Here is a 21,243-nt window from a genome sequence, read left to right as displayed (position 1 = left end):
CAAGTCAGTTGGCAATCTTACTCATTTTACCCCAATACAGTGAGGGTAGCTGGCCAGGTTACAAGGTGGTAATGTTTTCCAACTAAATACCTCATGGCAGAAGTACTTTAACCTGTTTATTTGCAGTGGCCATTGATTTGTTCAATTACAATATCACACGTGCAATGCATTAGTGTTTTCTAATTCCACCTCTCGAGTTACCTCTGCCTGCATGTGCATGAACCACCATGATCTACAGGAACAACCAGCTTATGGTTTTTGTTTTTATCCCTTTCTCTCCATTTCCTCCTGAACACCGGTCTGTAGTGCCTCCAAGAACTCCTGCCCATTGCACTTGAATTGTGCAGATTCAACCTTCCTACTTGGTATGAGTAGGCCATCAATTCACAGCTTTTCGGATCCGATGGTGGACTGATTTTCCAGTCACCAACCTAGGAAACAGTATGGCACCATCCGTTGAAAGAAGTGTTTCTTTGGTATCATTGACCAGAGAGGGCAATTGGAAGAAATGAAGGGTAGATTGACTTCTAGAAAGATCCAAATATTTTGCACCAGGCTGGCTCCTCCAGAAGGCTGATACGACTTGAACATATTGAGCACACACTTGACATACCACTGCTGCAAGTCATGACTGCTTTTAAGTAGGTAGTTGCCTGTTAGGAAATCTCCTGCTATCCTTGCCACATCCGAAAGAAGTCATGAGGAAGGCACATTGAACCACCCACTTGACAAACTGGCCACAAAAACAAAATATACAACTTACTTGGTGATTCAAAGAAATTGACAATTTAGCAGACCATTCAAAGTTAAGCTTTTATTTTGTTTTTTTTAAATTAAAAAAATAAAATTTCCTTATTAAATCGTGAAATACATCCTAACTAATGATTACACAGGCGTTGACTTGGTACAGAAGACCTTCAAAGGAACGAGAATGGTGTACCACGCAACAAGGTTTTTTTCTAAAAGTTGGTCAAAGGTGGCACAATTCAGCTGAGCTGAATGTAAAGGCTATTTGTTATTTTTACAGCGAGTATTGGATCTAGAAGCTTCCTGCCCCAGTGCTGTCCAAAAACCGTGTCCAATTCTCAAACGCCACCCCTGGTTCAAAGGATGCTATACCACAGTGCTAATGTCGTCGGCTTCTTCTGGCTTCTTCGGCCTGCTCGGCAGGGATTTCAAGTATTCCAGATGCCTTCTTGCATCCTCTTGGTTTTGTCGTACATAGTACACCACATAAGAGATCACCATGGTGAACCAGCCAAACATGGTGACCAACATGGCATAGTCGGTTGTCTTTTTGGGAAGGTTGCAGAGGTCAGCATCATTGGCATTGGTGAGGAAGGCCCTGCCCGCGTGCTCATCCAGCACTGAGGTCTTGCAGATGACGTTGCTGGCCGTTTCGTGGTTGGTCGCCATGCTCCGTAGCACCTGCTGCAAGGTACAGTCACAGTGCCAGGGGTTGTTGGCGATCCTAGCCCTGGCCCTCAGGCTGGTGAACGCATTTTTGTGCACGCTCTGAATCTGATTGTCTGACAAGTCCAGGATCTGCAAAGTGTCCGCCACTCCCTTGAAGGAATGTTCATCGATGAACTCAATAAAGTTTTTGGATAAGTTGAGGACTCTCAACTGATGAAGGTCTTTAAATATTTCATTCGGAATAGAGGTGATCTGATTGGAGTCTAGATTTAGCTGGACGGTTTCGGGCGGGAGGTCTCTTGGTATCTCCTTAAGGTTGGCATTGCTACAGGTGACGTTGAGACCCCGGGAGTGAGAGCAAAGGCAGCCTTTGGGGCACATACTGGCGGAATGAAAGCACAGTATCATAAGGACAAAGCTTTGTAAGAGCAGACACATGGAGAGAGAACGAGTTAACCACAGGTCTACCAAATGCATGCTGGGAAGTCAGCATAATCGTAGGGCCACTCCTGGTTTCTCCAGATGCGGTAACGAAAGGTGGGGCAAAGCAATCTTCTCCAAAATCCCTCGCAAACATGAACCATCATGTGGACCTCCTCTTCGGCAGCATTCCAGTTAGCCATACACCTATGAGAAGAAAAAAATGGGGGGTTAGCCGGTGCTCAAGGAGAGAAGATGCTTTTTATATCATTAACCAACAGAGCGATACAACAATATAGTGTGACTGTGTCAGGAAAGTCAACAGAGCCATTCTGATATAAAACATTGCTCAAAAACTGGAAATTGATTGACTTCACAATGAGCATATAGCTGGATTTTTCTACTGCAGTAGAAATGCATTAGCAAGCACGCTCTAAACAAGCTTGGTGATTTATAAATGTTAATGATTTAGTTGATGATCATTTATAAATATTTTCTTAGTGAGGAATTTGCAAACCTACATTTTTAGCTTAAGCCGTGTTATAAATCAGCGGCTTCAAATCAGAGGTCTGAACATTGCGGCTCCCCAGGTGTTTTGAACTAATGCTCCCATGATCCATCACCATGTTGACTAGGGCTGATGGGAGCTGCAGTCCCTAACATCTTTAGAACCAAAAGTTGCAGAGCCCTGCTGTACATCAATATAGGGCATGTTTTTTCGTCTGCGTATTGCAGTCTAAATATTTTCAGTAAAAGTGAAATGCTACTGTCCATTATTTTCTTGAAATTATTTTGTGCGGTGGCGGTAAAACAAGTAGTTATAGGTTCATAGGCCCAGAAGAAACAAACTAAGATCTGTGACAAAATGGCGGCCTTACTAGGCCTATGCTAAATAAGCCCACCTGACTGATTCCATTTTTCTTTTTTATAGGGGGATGTGCCCCTTTTTTTCCTCTCACCCCTCCTGTTTTGCAAATTTGTTAGCTCTTTGTGAGGGAAGGTGACATCATGTTTGTGGCTTAAGAACGTGAACTCAGGGGGTTGGGTTGTCGACTGCTCCTAATTCCTTGTCAATCTGGTTCACTATGGAAAATACAATTTTGAAAACTTTATTTAAACACATTACAATCTGAATAGTCTCTAGGTACTAAACGAAATGGTGTAATTATGCAAATCGGGAGTTCTCATTGTATACAATTTAGCAGGCTAAACATATCAGTAGCCTGCGATACAATCTGTGACCTGCAAATTAGACTCTGCAATAGGCAGTCAACCCACTGAGCCATTTGACAAATTGAAAAATGTTCCTGTTAGCCAGAAACATCACTGGCACTTAATGTGAAGTATTGACACAGTGTCTATTTTTGTTTTGTATTTCTTTTCCCTGAAAATACAATCGTTTCTCAGGATTTTTGTGTCACAAAATGCTTACAATAAAAAATAAATATGCATGGCATATGCATGGCTGCTGCCTGGCTCCAGTGGAAGGCCTGCACAATTCTCGCTCTTTGCCTGTAAACCCTCTCCTTTTCGTTTTGACCTCCAAAAATCATGCTCGGTTGGCCCTATTTGTTTGTATGTTACATGTATTTTTATAGCACTGTTGCCAAAGTGCATACCATATAATAGCACATGGTAAACAAATGGAAATGATAAAAATAGTCAAGATGTGCCAAGGAGTTTATGAGTCTGAAAGAACCGGAAATCAATGAGACTGAAGACAGGAATGGAAGGGAGAAGATCAAAAAGAAAGAGGGAGAGAGATCCAGTTCTTAGGTGTGAGGGGAGAAAAAGAGTGAGAACAGAACGGTACGCACAGTGCTTTAGGGGCAGAGACGAGGTGGAGCGATTGGGAGCGGAGTGGGCGAGGTGGTGAGACTGGGAGCACAGCGGATTGGGTGGATAGATTGGCAAAGGAGTGGACGAGGTGGAGAGAATGGGAATGGAGTGGAGAAGGTGGAGCGATTGGGAATGGTGTGAATGAGGTGGCGAGATTGGGAATGGAGTGGAGAAGGTGGAGCGATTGGGAATGGTGTGGACGAGGTGGAGAGATTGGGAATGGAGAGGGCGAGGTGGTGAGATTGGGAACAGTGCGGATGGGGTGGTGAGATTGGGAACAGAGTGGACGAGTTGGAGGGATTGGGAACAGAGCAGACGAGATGGAGATATTTGGAAAGAAGAGGATGAGGTGGAGAGATTGGGAACCGAGAGGACGAGGTGGAGAGATTGGGAACAGAGCAGACGAGATGGAGACATTGGGAATGGTGTGGATGAGGTGGAGAGATTGGGAATGGAGAGGAGGAGGTGGAGAGATTAGGAACAGAGAGGACGAGATGGCGGAATTGAAACAGAGTGGTTGAGGTGGAGAGATTAGTAACATAGCAGACAAGGTGGAGAGATTGGGAACAGAGCAGACAAGGTGGAGAGATTGGGAACAGAGCAGACAAGGTGGAGAGATTGGGAACAGAGCAGACAAGGTGGAGAGATTGGGAATGGAGTGGAAGAGGTGGCGAGATTGAGAATAAAGAGGACGAGATGGAGAAATTGGGAACAGTGTGAACAAGGTGGTGAAATTGGGAACAGAGCAGACGAGATGGAGATATTGGGAAAGAAGAGGATGATGTGTAGAGATGAACGGAGAGGACGAGATCGAGACATTGGGAACAGTGTGCATGAGGTGGAGATATTGGGAACAGTGTGCATGAGGTGGAGATATTGGGAACAGTGTGCATGAGGTGGAGATATTGGGAACAGAGCAGGTGAGGTGGAGAGATTGGGAGCAGAGAGGATGAGGTGGAGACATTGAGAACAAAGAGGACGAGAGGAGAGATAACAGGAGATCAAAGAGGACAGAATTCTTGCTGGAATCATTATAATACAGTATAAAAAAGAACAATCGCACCGTTTTAGCAACTTGCACCAGTGTTTAATTTTCGCACAGAAAATATTCTCTTTTTTTTGTAGAAGTATGCAAAGGATGAACATGCTTGAATCACATAACAGGCATCCCTGCCCTTTTGGGTTCAAAGTGGACTCATACAATGTTCCTCCCTCTCTTCTCTCCTATATCAATAAAGGCTGGAGGCTGGATATTTATGAATGTGCAAATGAGTGGGAGAGGCGAATTCGGGAAGCATGTTTTTTAGTAGTGAATGTTTAGGAAATGATAACTTAGAGAGGTATGTATTATAAAAGGCAGCGTGCAAGACAGCGGAACATAGGGTCATGCAACATGCAACAGTACCTGTCGAAAAAAGGGACACAGGAAATACAACCACATTTCTGCCATACTAAGGGAGCTTCACTGGGTTCCCATCCCAGCCAGAAGACTCTTTAAGACTGTGCGTCAACTGTGGGCCAAACACAGATCGCACACCTGCCTACCTACCAGCAGAGATGGGTAGCTCAGGTGGGTGATGCTCCTCCAGGAGCCAGGCCATCTCTAGGCTTGAGATGAAACTGGCACGCAAGGAGTAACCGGAAAAAGGTTTCCAGTGCTACACTCCAGCATTCTGTAGCACCACGCTGGTGGCATTCCAGCCCACGCGAATGCTCTTCCAGTTCAGGCTGAAACTCACACGGTAAACATGCGATACCGATGTGATCAGGTGATACAGGATGAACCCGACCACAATTATGTATTGATGCCCTCTTTTCATCTAAGGGAGAGAGTGCCAGGAGCCTCCTGGAGAAAATATAATGGAGAGCCGTGAATTTGGAGGTGAGCATTATGGGGAAATGTGGTGGGAATCCAGCCATAGATATGTTGCCGATGGCAATGAGGAGTAAACTAATGTCCGCTGGTTTCATTGTAGATACCTTTAAAATATTTGTGTGTGCAAAAGCACATCTGACGCATATCGGAGTCTAGGTATGTGAGTGCGATATATACGTTAGTCTAAATTATGTTATGGTATTAAATTCAGATCTAAGTTAGCTCAGATAGACCGGTCTTAACTTTGCAATTACACCTGTTTCTTCACTATAGATATTGTACAACACAGGAATCCATGTTGTGGGGCATATTAAGCAATCCGTAGTCCTGATGAAGGCCGTTTGCATCTGGAGCTTTAAGTGGCTTATGTTGGGCGAAACACTGGGGTGTCAACTTTTTTTGTGAGGAACAAAGATTCATGCTGGAGAAATAAGTGAATGTAGTAAAAGGAATTGGTATATATCCCTGGAATTAAACACAAGGGGTCAATGGAGATAGAAATGTCACCCAGACTTTGTAGCTAGATGAAATCATGTGTTGCTTTTCCTGTGAATATATACTACTATTTGTATGATGTACTGGCGTTGTATGTTCGAATATTGTCCATGTAATTATGAGTCACTGTATTCATGTCTGTATGAAATACAAAATCGTGATTTAGAGATCTTTTTTTAATACAATTGTGAATATATTTGTCTACAGAGAAATGACAGTTGATTGGTCTAAGGAAAGGGCTGGTCTTCCTGGCAGATGAGTTACCCTCAATGGCGTGTACAGTGCTCAGTTGCATCCTAGCTACGCTTGCACTACATAAAACCCCAAAACACAAAGACCAAGGATGCATGCAATGGGGGTGGGTGGGTGTGTATGTAAAATCACATACATGGGAGGTGGACGCTTTAAGAAATGATGCAGCATGTCTTTGAGAAAGGATGCCCAAATAAGCAGGTGATACTGTCTTCAAAATGTTATGAATGTCAGGCGGAGGTTGATAAAACGTGTTTAGAAATGGCTGCATGTTGATTTTGGATAAATGTTGGTAGAGTCGGTGTGCTTATCAATGATGACGTTATTTTGTATACTTTTTATTCTTTCCTGAAAGTAGACTTATGTAGGACCCTGATCCGCCTCATTATATCAATCACTTTTTCACAAATGAAGGCGTTTGTTGGCAGAAGCGCCCCTTAGTACGCCCATCACAGGAGTGAGAAGCAGTCCCACGATGCTCACTTTGGGGGGCTTGTTGGGGGATCACTGTGTGGCTGTTGCAGACGTCCTCCACCAGAGAGGAACCCTCTGAAAACTCTAGTGCCCAGAACAGCGGTCGGCCCTTTGCTAAATGATATACTTGAGGAATAATATGGAGAGAGAAATATCGAGATAGCCCCTAGTGCAAGCAATTTAAACAGTGCAATACTTCGACTAGGCTGCCCAAAAACCTATGAGTCATAGGTTCTGAAACCTCAAGGCAATCTCAGCGACAGGTAATGATAACACAGATTGTAAACGCTCTCAGTATGCAATTTCAGATTCCTGCATGCGTATTGGCTGCTTGGTGGTCAATATCTACTCTTAGCAGTGACATTCACACCCACAGAGAACCAGTCACATCACTGCTGTACTTTCCATACCACTGGGCACAGTTACCTCACAAAATAATAACATAAATTAAACAAACTGCAATATGATCTAAAAATATTTGTGTTATGGTAATACATGAACAGTTTCAACCGATGAAATTACTGTTCCAGTCTCTGCGCTGGCCAATGTAAGGAGCTGCACATTGCATGCCTCAAGTGGCGCGGCTGTGCATGATGCAGAACCTAACACATTGGCAGGGACGTCATTTCACCAAAATGCCTGGGGTAGTGGAAGTGACATCACACGACCCTTGACCTCTGGTGACATCACAGTAAGTGATGTCAATTGACCTGACTCCGAAGTGACATCACAGGAAGCAATGACCTTTCATCCCTTGACAAAACGTGAAGTGGCATCACATAGCATTTTTCCTAAGTACACTGCGAAAAATATGGTTACGATATCACTGTAACGCGATGTACATTTCATACAAGAATGGAATGGAAATGGAATGGAAAAGGCATTTATAGAGCGCATATTCGAAGATGCAAGTTAAAAGATGCATCTGGGCGCAGTTTGTATTTAATAGACTGCAATCAGCAGTAGTGGCCAAATTACTGAAAAAGATGGGTTTTAAGCTTTTTCCTAAACACCTCCAGTGAATCCACTCTGTTTTCATAGGTGACTGATTTGAAGAATGGAAAAACCATGAGGCGCCCCTCCAATGACTTCAGCGGTCGATCTGGTTGGTAAGACACAATTTTAGCTGAAAGGTAGGCTGGCGCCAAACCGTGAATACATTTAAAAACAAGACAAAATGTGTTGCTGTACAGGAAGCCAATGAATAAAGCTGCGAAAGCGTGAGATAGATGCCTTCCTCAGCAGTGAGACAATGGGCCTCATTCCGAGTAGGGCAGTAAAGGATACCGGGCACGGTTAAGGTAATCCCCTACCGCCCTACTACGAGGTCCCTTAGCGGGAATTTAGATGAGCGCACTCACACAGCATCCCGTACTCTGGGCAATTCTTACATCATACATGCAAACAAACATCCTGAACAGCATGCCAGGGAGATAGGAAAGATAGACACATTACAACAAAGCATTAATTTTGGCACAATGAAATCAAGGGCCACTTGATGTGCTATGGTCAAACATTTCTACACTGTAGACAAGGCACAAGGATTTTGTCAAGTGATCGTGGACACGCAGATGGAATACTTGTGATGATCGTAACAGAGACAATAGCAGATAAAAATATGCTATTACTGCAACTTGCGAAAAGCAAAATACATAGTCCGAAATGGATGCTTATTCTACTCTAAATGCTTTTTGGGAGATTTTGTCTGCATTGTCTAAATCAGTGATTCACCCCCTGAAGAGTGCCTGAAATAAACCTTTAATGAGTCTAGAAATCATTGTATAGAATTCCAGAAAGACGTTATTCCTATTCTTTATTGCTCAAAATGTTACACTTGTTGAACCCCCTATTTAATTTAAGAAGAATGCCAGCCACAACAGAAACAAAGAGCCACATGGCTCTGGCCACATGAGCTTCTTTTTTAGAGGTAATCAGAGAGACCACAGGGGTAGTAAGGGAGACATCAGGGGTCGCAGTTGCGACCGCTGAAGACCCCCAAATGGCGTCCCTGCACATTGGAGGTAAAACATTCCCCAAGAGATGATCCAATCTTTCTCAAATAGATTTAGAAAATCAAATCAAATGGTGTTTGCAATATACGTATTATTTACAAAGGTGTTAGAGCAAGAACAGGGGTAGAATAACCTGTTCTATAGGAGGCATCCCACTCAGGAGGGTCTACAACTACGTTTCTATTCACTGCACCCTTCACAGAAAATAAATAGTTGCCCATGTGTGGGAGACTGAGTCCCCAGTGGTTTGATGACACCCATCGACGATTTATGTTCTCATTTCACCATTTCATTGCTAAGGAAAGCTGGGAATGTGGAGAGGTTTTAAAAAGAAAAGGCACACTTTAGACAAAGCTTTTTTTAGGACATTTAGCTGATGCACATACACTGCACTGCATTTACTGAATAACGTGTAATTGAAGCATAACGATTTCATTTGATTTTGCAGACAATAAAACACACCCATCGATGATTTATGTTCTCATTTCACCATTTCATTGCTAAGGAAAGCTGGGAATGTGGAGAGGTTTTAAAAAGAAAAGGCACACTTTAGACAAAGCTTTTTTTAGGACATTTAGCTGATGCACATACACTGCATTGCATTTACTGAATAACGTGTAATTGAAGCATAACGATTTCATTTGATTTTGCAGACAATAAAACACAGGGTTCAAGTCGAGGGTACACGCGGGTGGACGGAGTCCACCCACTTTTTTCAGAGGGTGGACTCAGTCCCCTCAGCTAAAATCAGAAAGACTGACAGGGTAATTCATAGAAATTCGCACAAAAGTGGCGCACGCGAGTGGCGCACAATGTCCCCGTGCGATACACTGCGCCAACCGCGTGCGAAAAAATCCTTTTCATCGCACAGCGTATTCATGGATTTTAGCCTCTGAAACCAGCCGTGGCGCAGAGTGGCGCAGCGACCCTGCAGCAGCGCCAGTTACGCCCCCAAGAACGCCCTCGTGCAAGGAAAAGCCTTCAAAATCCCCAAATCATCGCAAAGGGCTGCGCTAACCCTGGACCAGTTGACAGGGCTGCCAAACAGCAAACGCCAAGCGGGGAACGTGTATTTCAGTGGTTCGCGGGAAGTTTCACACGCGATTGTCCTGGGTACGTGTACATCAGGGGTGCGTGGGAAGTAACACACGCGATTCCATCAGGGCACGTGTATTCCAGGGGTGCGCGGGAAGTATCACATGCAAAAACAGCAGGGTACGTGTATTCCAGGGGTGCGCGGGAAGTATCACATGCAAAAGCAGCACGGTACTTGTATTCCAGGGGTAAGCGGGTAGTATCACACGCAAAAGCAGCAGGGTATGTGTACTCCAGGGGTGCGCGGGAAGTATCACACGCAAAAGCAGCAGGGTACGTGTATTTCAGGGGTGCGCAGGAAGTATCACACGCGATTCCATCAGGGTACGTGTATTCCAGGGGTGCGCGGGGAGCACCACACGTGAATTGCACGTTGGGTCCTCCCAGGTTTTCCCTCTACACCCTCCATGGCCCCTGCAGGTGGCCCACACCACAGGGGCCTACCCTGCACATGTCCCGCAGGCACCCCATCCACCATGCCAACCCACATGTCACCTTGCACTACTGCCCACCAATGCATGTCCCCCTGCACCCCCAGCCACCAAGGGCACCCTCCACCAGGCCCCCACTCATGTCTACCACCACCCCCACCCCCCAGCAGTGCAGGGGCACCCTCCACCAGGCCCCCACTCATGTCTACCACCACCCCACCCCCCAGAAGTGCAGGGGCAGCCTCCACCAGGCCCCCACTCATGTCTACCACCACCCCCACCCCCCAGAATCCAGGGGCACATTCCACCAGGCCCCCACTCATGTCTACCATCACCCCCACCCCCCAGCAGTGCAGGGGCAGCCTCCACCAGGCCCCCACTCATGTCTCCCACCACCCCCACCGCCCAGCAGTGCAGGGGCAGCCTCCACCAGGCCCCCACTCATGTCTCCCATCACCCCCACCCCCCAGCAGTGCAGGGGCAGCCTCCACCAGGCCCCCACTCATGTCTCCCACCACCCCCAACCCCGAGCACCCAGGGGCACACTCCACCAGGCCCCCACTCATGTCTCCCATCACCCCCACCCCCCAGCAGTGCAGGGGTAGCCTCCACCAGGCCCCTACTCATGTCTCCCATCACCCCCACCCCCCAGCAGTGCAGGGCACCCTCCACCAGGCCCCCACACATGTCTCCCACCACCCCCACCCCCCAGCAGTGCAGGGGCAGCCTCCACCAGGCCCCCACTCATGTCCCCCTGCACCCCCATCCCCCAGCATCTAGGAGCACCCTCCACCAGGCCCCCACACATGTCCCCCTGCACTCCCACCCCACAGCATCCAGGGGCAGCCTCCACCAGGCCCCCACTCATGTCTCCCATCACCCCCACCCCCCAGCATCCAGGGCACCCTCCACCAGGCCCCCACACATGTCTCCCATCACCCCCACACCCCAGCAGTGCAGGGGCAGCCTCCACCAGGCCCCCACTCATGTCTACCACCACCCCCACCCCCAGCATCCAGGGGCACCCTCCACCAGGCCCCCACTCATGTCTCCCATCACCCCCACCCCCCAGCAGTGCAGGGGCACCCTCCACCAGGCCCCCACTCATGTCTCCCACCACCCCCACCCCCCAGCAGTGCAGGGGCAGCCTCCACCAGGCCCCCACTCATGTCCCCCTGCACCACCACCCCGCAGCATCCAGGGGCACCCTCCACCAGGCCCCCACACATGTCCCCCTGCATCCCCACCCCACAGCATCCAGGGGCAGCCTCCACCAGGCCCCCACTCATGTCTACCATCACCCCCACCCCCCAGCAGTGCAGGGCACCCTCCACCAGGCCCCCACACATGTCTCCCACCACCCCCATCCCCCAGCAGTGCAGGGACAGCCTCCACCAGGCCCCACTCATGTCTACTACCACCCCCACCCCCCAGCATCCAGGGGCACCCTCCACGAGGCCCCCACTCATGTCTCCCATCACCCCCACACCCCAGCAGTGCAGGGGTAGCCTCCACCAGGCCCCCACACATGTCTACCACCCCTCCCACCCCCCAGCATCCAGGGGCACCCTCCACCAGGCCCCCACTCATGTCTCCCATCACCCCCACCCCCCAGCAGTGCAGGGGCACCCTCCACCAGGCCCCCACTCATGTCTCCCACCACCCCCACCCCCCAGCAGTGCAGAGGCAGCCTCCACCAGGCCCCCACTCATGTCTACCACCACCCCCACCCCCCAGTAGTGCAGGGGCAGCCTCCACCAGGCCCCCACTCATGTCTACCACCACCCCCACCCCCCAGCATCCAGGAGCACCCTCCACCAGGACCCCACTCATGTCTCCCACCACCCCCACCCCCCAGCAGTGCAGGGGCAGCCTCCACCAGGCCCCCACACATGTCCCCCTGCACCCCCCAGCATCCAGGGGCAGCCTCCACCAGGCCCCCACTCATGTCTCCCACCACCCCCACCCCCCAGCATCCAGGGGCACCCTCCACCAGGCCCCCACTCATGGCCAACTCATGTCTCCCTGCACCCCCACCCCCCAGCAGTGCATGGGCAGCCTCCACCAGGCCCCCACTTATGTCTCCCACCACCCCCACCCCCCAGCAGTGCAGGGGCACCCTCCACCAGGACCCCACTCATGTCCCCCAGCCAACATGTCACCACAATGTAGATCCCTGGCCCTTATGGACAGCCTCCAAATGCCAAACACCCACCTGAGTATTGCATCCACCCACTTAGAAATGGCAAAAACATGATAGAACCCCAATTGCAATTTTGGAAATGAACACATGTCCCTCACAAACACCCAATGGGTGTCAGTGAATGTCAAAACCCATATCATGATATGCATGAAACCAATGAGATGATACTACACATTGAACTTTGAAGAAAAAATATGTATTAAAAGCAACATAAATTGAATCAAAAATAAACAAACAATAAAGGAAATTAAAAAAAAAAAAAACCAGCAGGTGTGTGAAATAATGCAAAACCACAAATCATAATGCAAAGGAAAGGTGTCCAAAGTCACAGTCCACAAAAGTAAATCCAATGGAAAATTAAAATCGAAAACCATTGCTCCATGGGGAAATCATAAAAAAAATTGAAAATCCAAAAGTCAACTATATACAGATAAACAATCCAGGGTCCATGATCCCAACCGAAGAAATGAAACCTATCTAATAACACTACCTAAAAAAAAAAAACTATATACAAAAATGTGGCCCATTGTCCAAAAGGTCCAAAAAAATGCAAAACCAAAGGAAACCTAACACTAACTACAGAACTATTTACAAGGGCAGTGGGCTAGACCGACGGCTCACTTCGGGATGTTCCGGGCCAGGGCATCATCGAACTCCTGCTCAATGTCCCGGAGGCGGTCCTCCTCCATGGCCCCGAGGGTCCGCAGGGCCGTCCACATGTTCACCCCAAACTCCCTGCGGATTGCCTCGAGGCACTCGGCCCGCCTCAGGGCCCTCTCCTCCCTGACCATCGTGAGCCGTGCCTCTTCCGCCCGCTGCCGCTCGGCATCTATGGCGTGGCCCAAACGCTGCCACACGGAAGACACTTCCCGTCCTGGGTCCTCCTGCCCTCCGGCCGATGCCTGCCCCTCCGATATCGATGGCCCCGAGCCATCATGGCTCCCACCACGTTGCTGCTGCTGCTGCGCCTCTGCCCGTGCACTGCCTTCTGCTGCCTGCACATCCTCCGCTGGCTGGGGTGCAGTCGTTGATGTGGCCACCTGTAAGCGATATTCAATCAACACTACAGCTAAGTCAATGCCTAGTCTGGGATGCTGAGGAAAACCCTTATTGATGTATTTTTATGTCCAGTTCAGTATTCTGGATGACAACCCTTGCATAACACCCCCCTCTTAGAATCCCCCTGACCCCACTGAGCCAAGAAGTAGGTTTGTTTTGCAAATTAAAAGGTTTATTTGAAAAATTAAATAATATATATATATCACACTTTATAATAAATTAATATCTGATAGTACACTTAGACATATGATGTTGATCAACAATGGGTAATCTGGCACTGGCACACTTCTTTACAATCAATGAGGAGTTAGTATAGGATGGATAAAGTAGCAAAAATACTTTTATGGTTTTAAGGGAAAAGCAATGAGGAACAAAATGCAGTACAGAAATACTTGATCAAATTAGTAAAACCTGTCACGGTATAACCTGTACAATAACTTTGTGAATGGCTAATACTGATGATTGTTTGTTTGTATGTCTAAGTGTTGTTGTGCTGTTTGTACATATGTCGTCACTTTTAGAGGTTTGAAAAAACCAATAAAAAAAAAATAAAAATAAAAATACTTGATATGATTTTAGCAAAAGGTAATATGATCACTTTTTCTTTTGACAATTCAATCCCCCCCTATGCAATACAAGAAATGGAAGGAAAGCACACAGTCTTCAAGAATCCCAACAAATCACACTTTATAATGCAATACACAGTTCCAGTTCTCCCAGCAAGCTTAGAGGAAACAGGTAGGAGTTTGAAACACAGGCCCAAAATGCTTTTTAAATGTGATGGCAATGGATGGGAAAATGTGCCAACTGATTTTAATTCCCTCTAGAGATTCAGGGTGAGTGGGAGATGCGTGTTGGTATTAGTTCAGGCTCACTTTAGCAATGCTCTATGAGTTATTACCAAGTTGCAAACGGATTTTAACAAAAGAAAGAATGGAGCTGCTATTTTGACAAGTGGAGAAATTGAGCCAAAATCGCAAATCGCGGTAAATTTCACGAGTGCGTTTCCCGCGATTACGGAAAGAGTATAGGGAGTAGGAAGTCAGTTCAATTTCGTTCCTAGCCCAAACGGTTCAAGATATACAGACGATTTAATAACGGTAGATTTTCGGATTTAAAGTAAAACTCAAAATGACAGGTGACAGCTTGCAGCTGCAGAATTGACAGGTGACAGTTGTGCAGCTTTAAAAATGGCAGATGACACGATTTCTAGGAGGCAGTTCTACTTAGGTTAAAATAGGTTGGATTAGATTATTTTAACTAAGAGATTGGTTCTGCACAGTTCTGCTGGGTACTCACAATATAAATTTGAACTAGGCCTCGTCACGGATCTGGTCAACACGTCCGGCTGCGGTTCTGTCTGCTCGGCAGGTCAATCAGGCACCGGTTCTGCTCACAGCGATCTGGGTCAGCTCTGCTCTGCTGGTCTAGCCTCTCTGGATTCTGGATGTAACACTGCTTTCTGGGTACTGCTACAGGTTCTTGCAAAAATTCTCGGCAAAACTTCAAACAGCTCGCCCGGCTGTTGAATAGTTTGGTTAGTTTTGAGGCCTACTGAAGAGGATTCAGCTGGTGGATTCAGGCCTCTCTGCTACAAATTCTGGAGTTACTTTCTGCTACAGGTTCTGGAGATTGATGGATTTGAAGTCTGGATCTCTGGATGTGAAGTCGTCGGTCAGCATGCTCCGCAGCAAATGGAATTGCATGTCCCTACCTGTCCCAGCAGTCTCTTTTTCTGTGTTTTAAAAGTGGGTGGAGAGGCTAGCATCCCTAAGCCTGCCCCTCTCTTGATTTGATAGGTCAATAGATTCTTTGGTCCCTGATTTGGGAAGGGATTGTGTGTCAGAGTGATGTCATTTTTATGACCTGCAGAAATGACACTCCCCTGGTCAATGTGCACACAAATCTATTCCTGATCCAAATACATATTTCCCAGGTACACAGTTGTTTGACATCACATACACACATCATATATTACTAAAGATAGTCCCTGTCCCGACTCTGGCGTTTCTATGAGCTTGCATTCAAAAATGGCAACTTATTTTTGATTTTAGTGGGTTTTGCAACATTGGTTTTTCATCAAAAATTATACAAAGGTACATTTCCCTTCCACATATATCCCAGTAACTTTCCATGTCTCTATCTTAAACACATTGTCTACAATAATCATAATTAGCAGGGTTTTGCCCCGGAACATGGTACAAATTGGAGTTTGGACTCAAATCGTGAGGGCATTTTTCAAACTAAGACTCTCAAAGTTGTACATTTCTGTCATTTGGTTAAAATAAATTATCACTGTTTCTATAAAATATATATTTGTTGCAATTCAACCCCCCAAGGGTTTGGGTCCGCCTCCAGGAGTCTGGGTGGGTCAGTGATCACATGTCTCTCCTTGCTGGCAGAGAGCTGTTGACAGGAAACACTCAAAATTAACATACCCCATTCAACAGAAATAGCCTTTTGTGTGGGCTCCAGCAGGCTGCCTGGAAGTCTCTCCTCAATCAATCAACAGGGTCATGTGATATCCTGCCTTCTAGTGTGGAATCTCTGAGGTGTTAAGGTTTCCCAGCCTCTTGGGCTCTGGGAACAGCAGGTGGCTAAGATTTCCAATTAACTAACAAACTTTGAAGTCCCTGCCCCTCTTGCAACTCCTAAATACAGTTTCCCTGTCAGAGTTTAGACCGCTAGCGCCACCTTGGGGAATTTGTCGGTACTGCATCCATTTTTGAGTTGTCTTGAATTACTGAATTTCAATAGAGGGGTCTTTTGCTTGATAGTATAGGACCCTTGCTTAACATTGTTTTGATGGCATCCTTACAGTAGAGTGGTGATGTGGAACCCTCCACAAGAAGGTTGTATCTTTGGAGTGGTCTCGTGCCAACTGCGCAGTTCTCCTATTCTGGCGTGAATGTGGGCGGTGATAGCTCATCCCCACATCCACCCAGTCTATTGATTTAGTTTGTTCTGGGATAGAATAATGGGTGGCGACAGCTCATCCCCACATCTACCCAGTCTATTGATTCAACATGGGTCAAAACCCTTGACACACCCCTGCTGGACGTCCGACTCCCGACTGTGGCAGGGATGCCTCCTCCACCAGCCTGGCCGCACCATCAGAGGCAGCTCCACAGGGCACCCAGGTGACTGATGGGTGGGAAGATGGCATGGAGGACGACTGGAGCATAGGGGGTTCAGTTGAGGAGGGGGTCTGAGCAAGCCCCATCAAACGGAGGAATCCGGCCTGGGTGACCTGTCCCAGTAGGCCGACGCGGTCAACGAGCCATTCGAGATGACGCGCAGTCTCCTCATGAAAAGACTGCAGGTCACCTCGCATGGCCCGTTGACGCAACGCCACACCAGTCAGGACAGGCTCAACCCGGACCCGGATAGCCACGTCCGCAGGCAGAGGAAGGCCAGTTGTCGTGAGCTCATCCCCTGCCTGAAAACGGGTCTGGACGTAGGCATCCCTGGTGGTGCAAGATGATGCAGTGACAGGATCAGGGACAGGATTGCACACAGGCACCTCCGCGGCGACCTGTGCTGCCTCCTGTCCCTGGTCCTGCACTGCACCACTAGCACCAGTGAAATCCCCACCTCCAGACCCCGTCTCTGTTGCTTGCACGGCCTCCTCCTCCACCAAATCCCCACCAACCTGGATGACTCCGTGCCATCTTACCCCATTGGGCCCTGTGGGGTCCCAGCTGCCCCTTCTGCTGCTGAGGAGTCCAACTCCGACCTCTGCCTCTTGGACCTCCCCCCAGCAGCTGCGGCCTGGGACGCGGCACCGGACTCCTCACTCCCCGACGAGATCACAACCTGTGAGGGGAGCCGGGCCTTGCATCTCCGGCTGGCAGTGCGATCCCCGCCGCTGTGCTCCACAGCACCTTCTCCGCCCTCTTCATCAGTTGACGCTGCAGACAGGGAGAAATAAAACACAGGCATCAGGGCACTGTACAATGGACACATACACACATGACAGTTGCACATGAGTGGCATTGGCAAACCTCAGACATGGCATCACAATTGGCAACACACATGTCATTTCAACTTGCACACATGAGCCATACCACAGCCACATCGCAACTGCCTGCACCATCCATACACATACAACAGCATGAGCAGGCAAAGGTGAGCCAGACATCACATGCAACTCAGGGAGTGCACTACACATGCACGCACACCACCACACTTGCATGCATGTGTACACCTCAGCCAACTGTCGCAGTGTTCCGATGGGCATCCATGTCACATCTGCCAATCAGTCTTCCACATCCCGCTGTCACATGCATCCATGTTGCATCACTGTGGCACCCTTGTCAAATACACACACATGCACATGTACACAGTGCTGATACATGCAGCTGAAAACAACATACATGTGTGACATCACGAACATGCCTACTTACATACACATTCATCCAAACATGTGTGCCCACACAACTGCATTTGGCATGCAAGCCTACACACACAAGCACCATCAAATTCTCACACATGACAGCCCTCGCATGTGTTAGCCTCATGGCCCTGTACACCCCCACCCATACTCGGCCCCATACAAACAGATGTGCAACCGGCACACTACTGGCACATGACCACACGCACAGCTTACAATCATGATGCATGTACACTTACCACTTGACTCCAGACGAGTCTGCCTCTCAAGGACCTGGACGTGGAGCGCTGGGGATATGCGTTCCAGGAGCCTCATCTGATCTTCCGACAAGTGGCCCCGGCGCCCCTTAGCATCTGCTGCCTTCAAGAGGTGCCGGGCCTTGTTCAGGGTCCTGGACCTGAAGTCCTCCCAGCGCTTCTTGACATGTTGGAAGTCGCGGACTGCCACCCCCTCCGCGTTGATGGCAGTCACGATGTCCGTCCAGATCCGAGTCCGTCCTTCCTTGTCAGCGCGCACACTTCCGAAGAGGGCATCAGACTGCCCCAGGACTTGCTCCACCAGGACACCAACTTCCCTGTCACTGAAGCTGGTGCCCCTCTGCCTCTCTGGCCGGGGGTTGTCAGTAGTGCCAGATGTTGCAGTGCCTGACATGACAACCCCAGAGGCAGGAGTGGGTGGCAACTGGGTCCTGGGGCTGGGCTGTGGAGCGATGGAATCCCAGTCGGGAGTCTTCGGTTCCAGCAGGGGTGGTCACAGCAACAGCACCCCTGGCTGATGTGCAGGCAGCAAATGGCAGGGCACGTGGGCATCAGGCAGTCAGGCAGCAGCAGATGGCAGGTGGGAGCATGCTCGGGGCTCTGGGGGGCAGTAAATAGGCTTTCTGGGCAGGAGCGTGGTCTTCCGTGTGCTTACGCGTGGCCAGCTTGATACAGAGTGATTTGGCATGTGAAAATCCCGCACGTCTGCGTGTAATTCGAGGAAAGGCCCTTAGCGCGTAAGCGCGTCTGCACGCATACGCGATTTCATTGGCCCAAAGGCCCCCATGCGCAGCTATGACGTCACACGCATGGCCGTAGAGAATGGCGCAAGTAAAAAAAAAGATACACGTCCGAATGTCAAAGCGTGTAATTGGTGGAAATGGCCTCATCGCGTATGCGCGTCTGTGACGTGTGTATAAAAGGTACGTGTAGAACGCCATTTCCTTGTACGTGCTTTTCGTGGAGAGCGAGTGGGTGAAATCTGTACTTCTTGTCGGTTCACACGCGATTCACTTCACGGCGTTTCAAGTTCGTACTCCCTGTTACCTCTGACAGCTTTTTCTCTTTTCCTCTTTTTCCTGGGCCTGTTTCCTCAAACAGCTTTCCCTTCTACTGTTGTCCTGTCTCCTTAGACAGTGTACAATTCTTCTTTTGGCGGAGGTGTTGCCTACGCGCACACGCGCATATTTTTCACGCTTTTGTTCCTGGCAGACGGTGAGTCGCGCACGTATTTAACATCTGTGCTTGCCCCGTGTGTCGCATACCCCTTCAGAGGTCATTCTAGGCTGCGTGTGACACACATACGTTCATTCTTGTGTTTCTGGGTGCCACAGCGTAGTGCAGGTTTATTTTTCCACACACGTGGTCTAGGAGGGGTTGCATGCACCTTACTTCCCTTTTTTGGGGTGCCTGCGCGTTGCGTGACCCATCATCTTTCCCCAGGGGTGACATACAGCCTTGCTAGAGCACTAGGGTATGATTACCATCTGGTACCCAACCCCTTTGACCCCCAATTGCCCAGGACAATAGTTCACATCGACTCCCATACGCACAACATCAGTGCCATGGCTGGGAGGCGAGCAAGCCGTAAGGGTGGCAAAGGTGGCCGAGCCCCAAGTGGTGGCCGTGGTGGATCCGGTAGGGGACGTGGCCGTGACTTGCAGGGTGCCCCTAGCCCCCCATGTGTGCAGGAGCAGTCAGGGACACCCATGCCCCCCCCCTGGTTGAGGATAACGTGGCTGACACCATCCATGCTCAGCCCTTGTTGGACCAGCCCACTGTGGAACCAGACCTGGCACAGGGTGACTCCATGGCTGACTTCCAGGAAGCAGGTCTAGGCCACGTGCGCCGGTGCACGTTGGTGTCATCAGGCCACGTGGATCAGGGGCAGCTAGGTCATCTGCTGCCCCGCGTAGGCAGGCTGGGGAGGCTGCAGGGGCAGCTGCGGCTCCATCCACCCCACCTCTCACACACCCAGTCAGGACAGTGTCGGCCCAAGTCCATCATGCTGACATTCCCCCTGACACCATCACACTTGAGCTAATGCCTGCACCAACTCCCATGCTGAGTGTGCAATCCCACACTCCTAGTACAGAGTCCACCGGGGCTCCTGCCCCTAGTGTCCAGAGCGGCGTAGGACACTCAGGATCCCCACCACCCTCCAAGCGGAAGAGGAAGAGTGCTCGTCCAGTAGAGGCTGATGCCCCAGACACGGCTACACAGTCTGGCCCGTCAAGGAAGCCCAGCTTCAATGAGGCCGAACTGAATGCACTTGTAGAGTATGTGTCCGCACATGACCGCGAAATGGTGATTGTTGCAGGATCCAAGACCACACCTGCACAACGTCAGGCACTCTGGCAGACCATCGCGGACATCATAAGTGCCCTTGGAATCGTGAGGCGCACAGCTACTGAATGCTACAAGCGCTGGAATGACCTGAAGCGCAGGGCAAAGAATAAGCTGGCCTCAAGTCATGCCGCAACTCTAGTGACTGGATGTGGGTCTCCAGCAGAGGACATAGAACTCACTCCACATGAGCAGGTTGCTGGGACCTACATCACGGAGGAACAGATCCAAGGCGTGGGAGAACTGGCAGATTACGAGGCATTGTCCGGTGAGTGCACATGCATGTGTTTGTCATCCATGTGCATGGTGTGTGTGGGTGGGCTTCTGTTTGGGTGCCAGGTGAGGGTGTGTGTGCCTGAGTGGTTTGGGTCACCCATGTGCATCATCCAATACATTCTGCGCACCAGCATTTGGGTATAGCAGTATCCCTTCTGCCAACATTAAACATCCAGCCCAACACCACGCCAGTTGCCCTTGAAGTGTAATCTTGCCACACCATTGTTGCTTATTTTCCTCTGTTTATTCAGGCAGATTGTTTGCATACCACCACTTTTACTCGGCATTTCTCAGTCCTATTGTCACATGTCTGACATGGCTATGGTACAGTGGACTGGCTTTGTTTCCTGGACATGATTTGTTTAGACATGTCCCTGTGCTATAGGACCATTTTGGACT

General features: G+C 49.1%; 1 protein-coding gene across 3 annotated transcripts in view; it reads right to left on the bottom strand.

Moving 5' to 3' along the window:
* Nucleotides 1–799: 799 nt before the first annotated feature.
* LRRC3B (leucine rich repeat containing 3B) overlaps nt 800–21,243 on the bottom strand; it is a 758,203-nt gene continuing 737,759 nt past the window's right edge. For all 3 annotated transcript variants that reach the window (XM_069648771.1, XM_069648772.1, XM_069648773.1), the window contains one exon: nt 800–2,043. In XM_069648771.1, the coding sequence (XP_069504872.1) occupies nt 1,114–1,893 (780 nt within the window). In that variant the 5' untranslated portion in view covers nt 1,894–2,043 and the 3' untranslated portion in view covers nt 800–1,113. The remainder of the gene's footprint in view (nt 2,044–21,243) is intronic.

The sequence above is a fragment of the Ambystoma mexicanum genome, chromosome 2q, assembly GCF_040938575.1.
Source record: "Ambystoma mexicanum isolate Mex_15411 chromosome 2q, UKY_AmexF1_1, whole genome shotgun sequence".
NCBI classification, from domain to species: domain Eukaryota; kingdom Metazoa; phylum Chordata; class Amphibia; order Caudata; family Ambystomatidae; genus Ambystoma; species Ambystoma mexicanum.
This window is presented reverse-complemented; position numbering and strand designations above follow the sequence as displayed.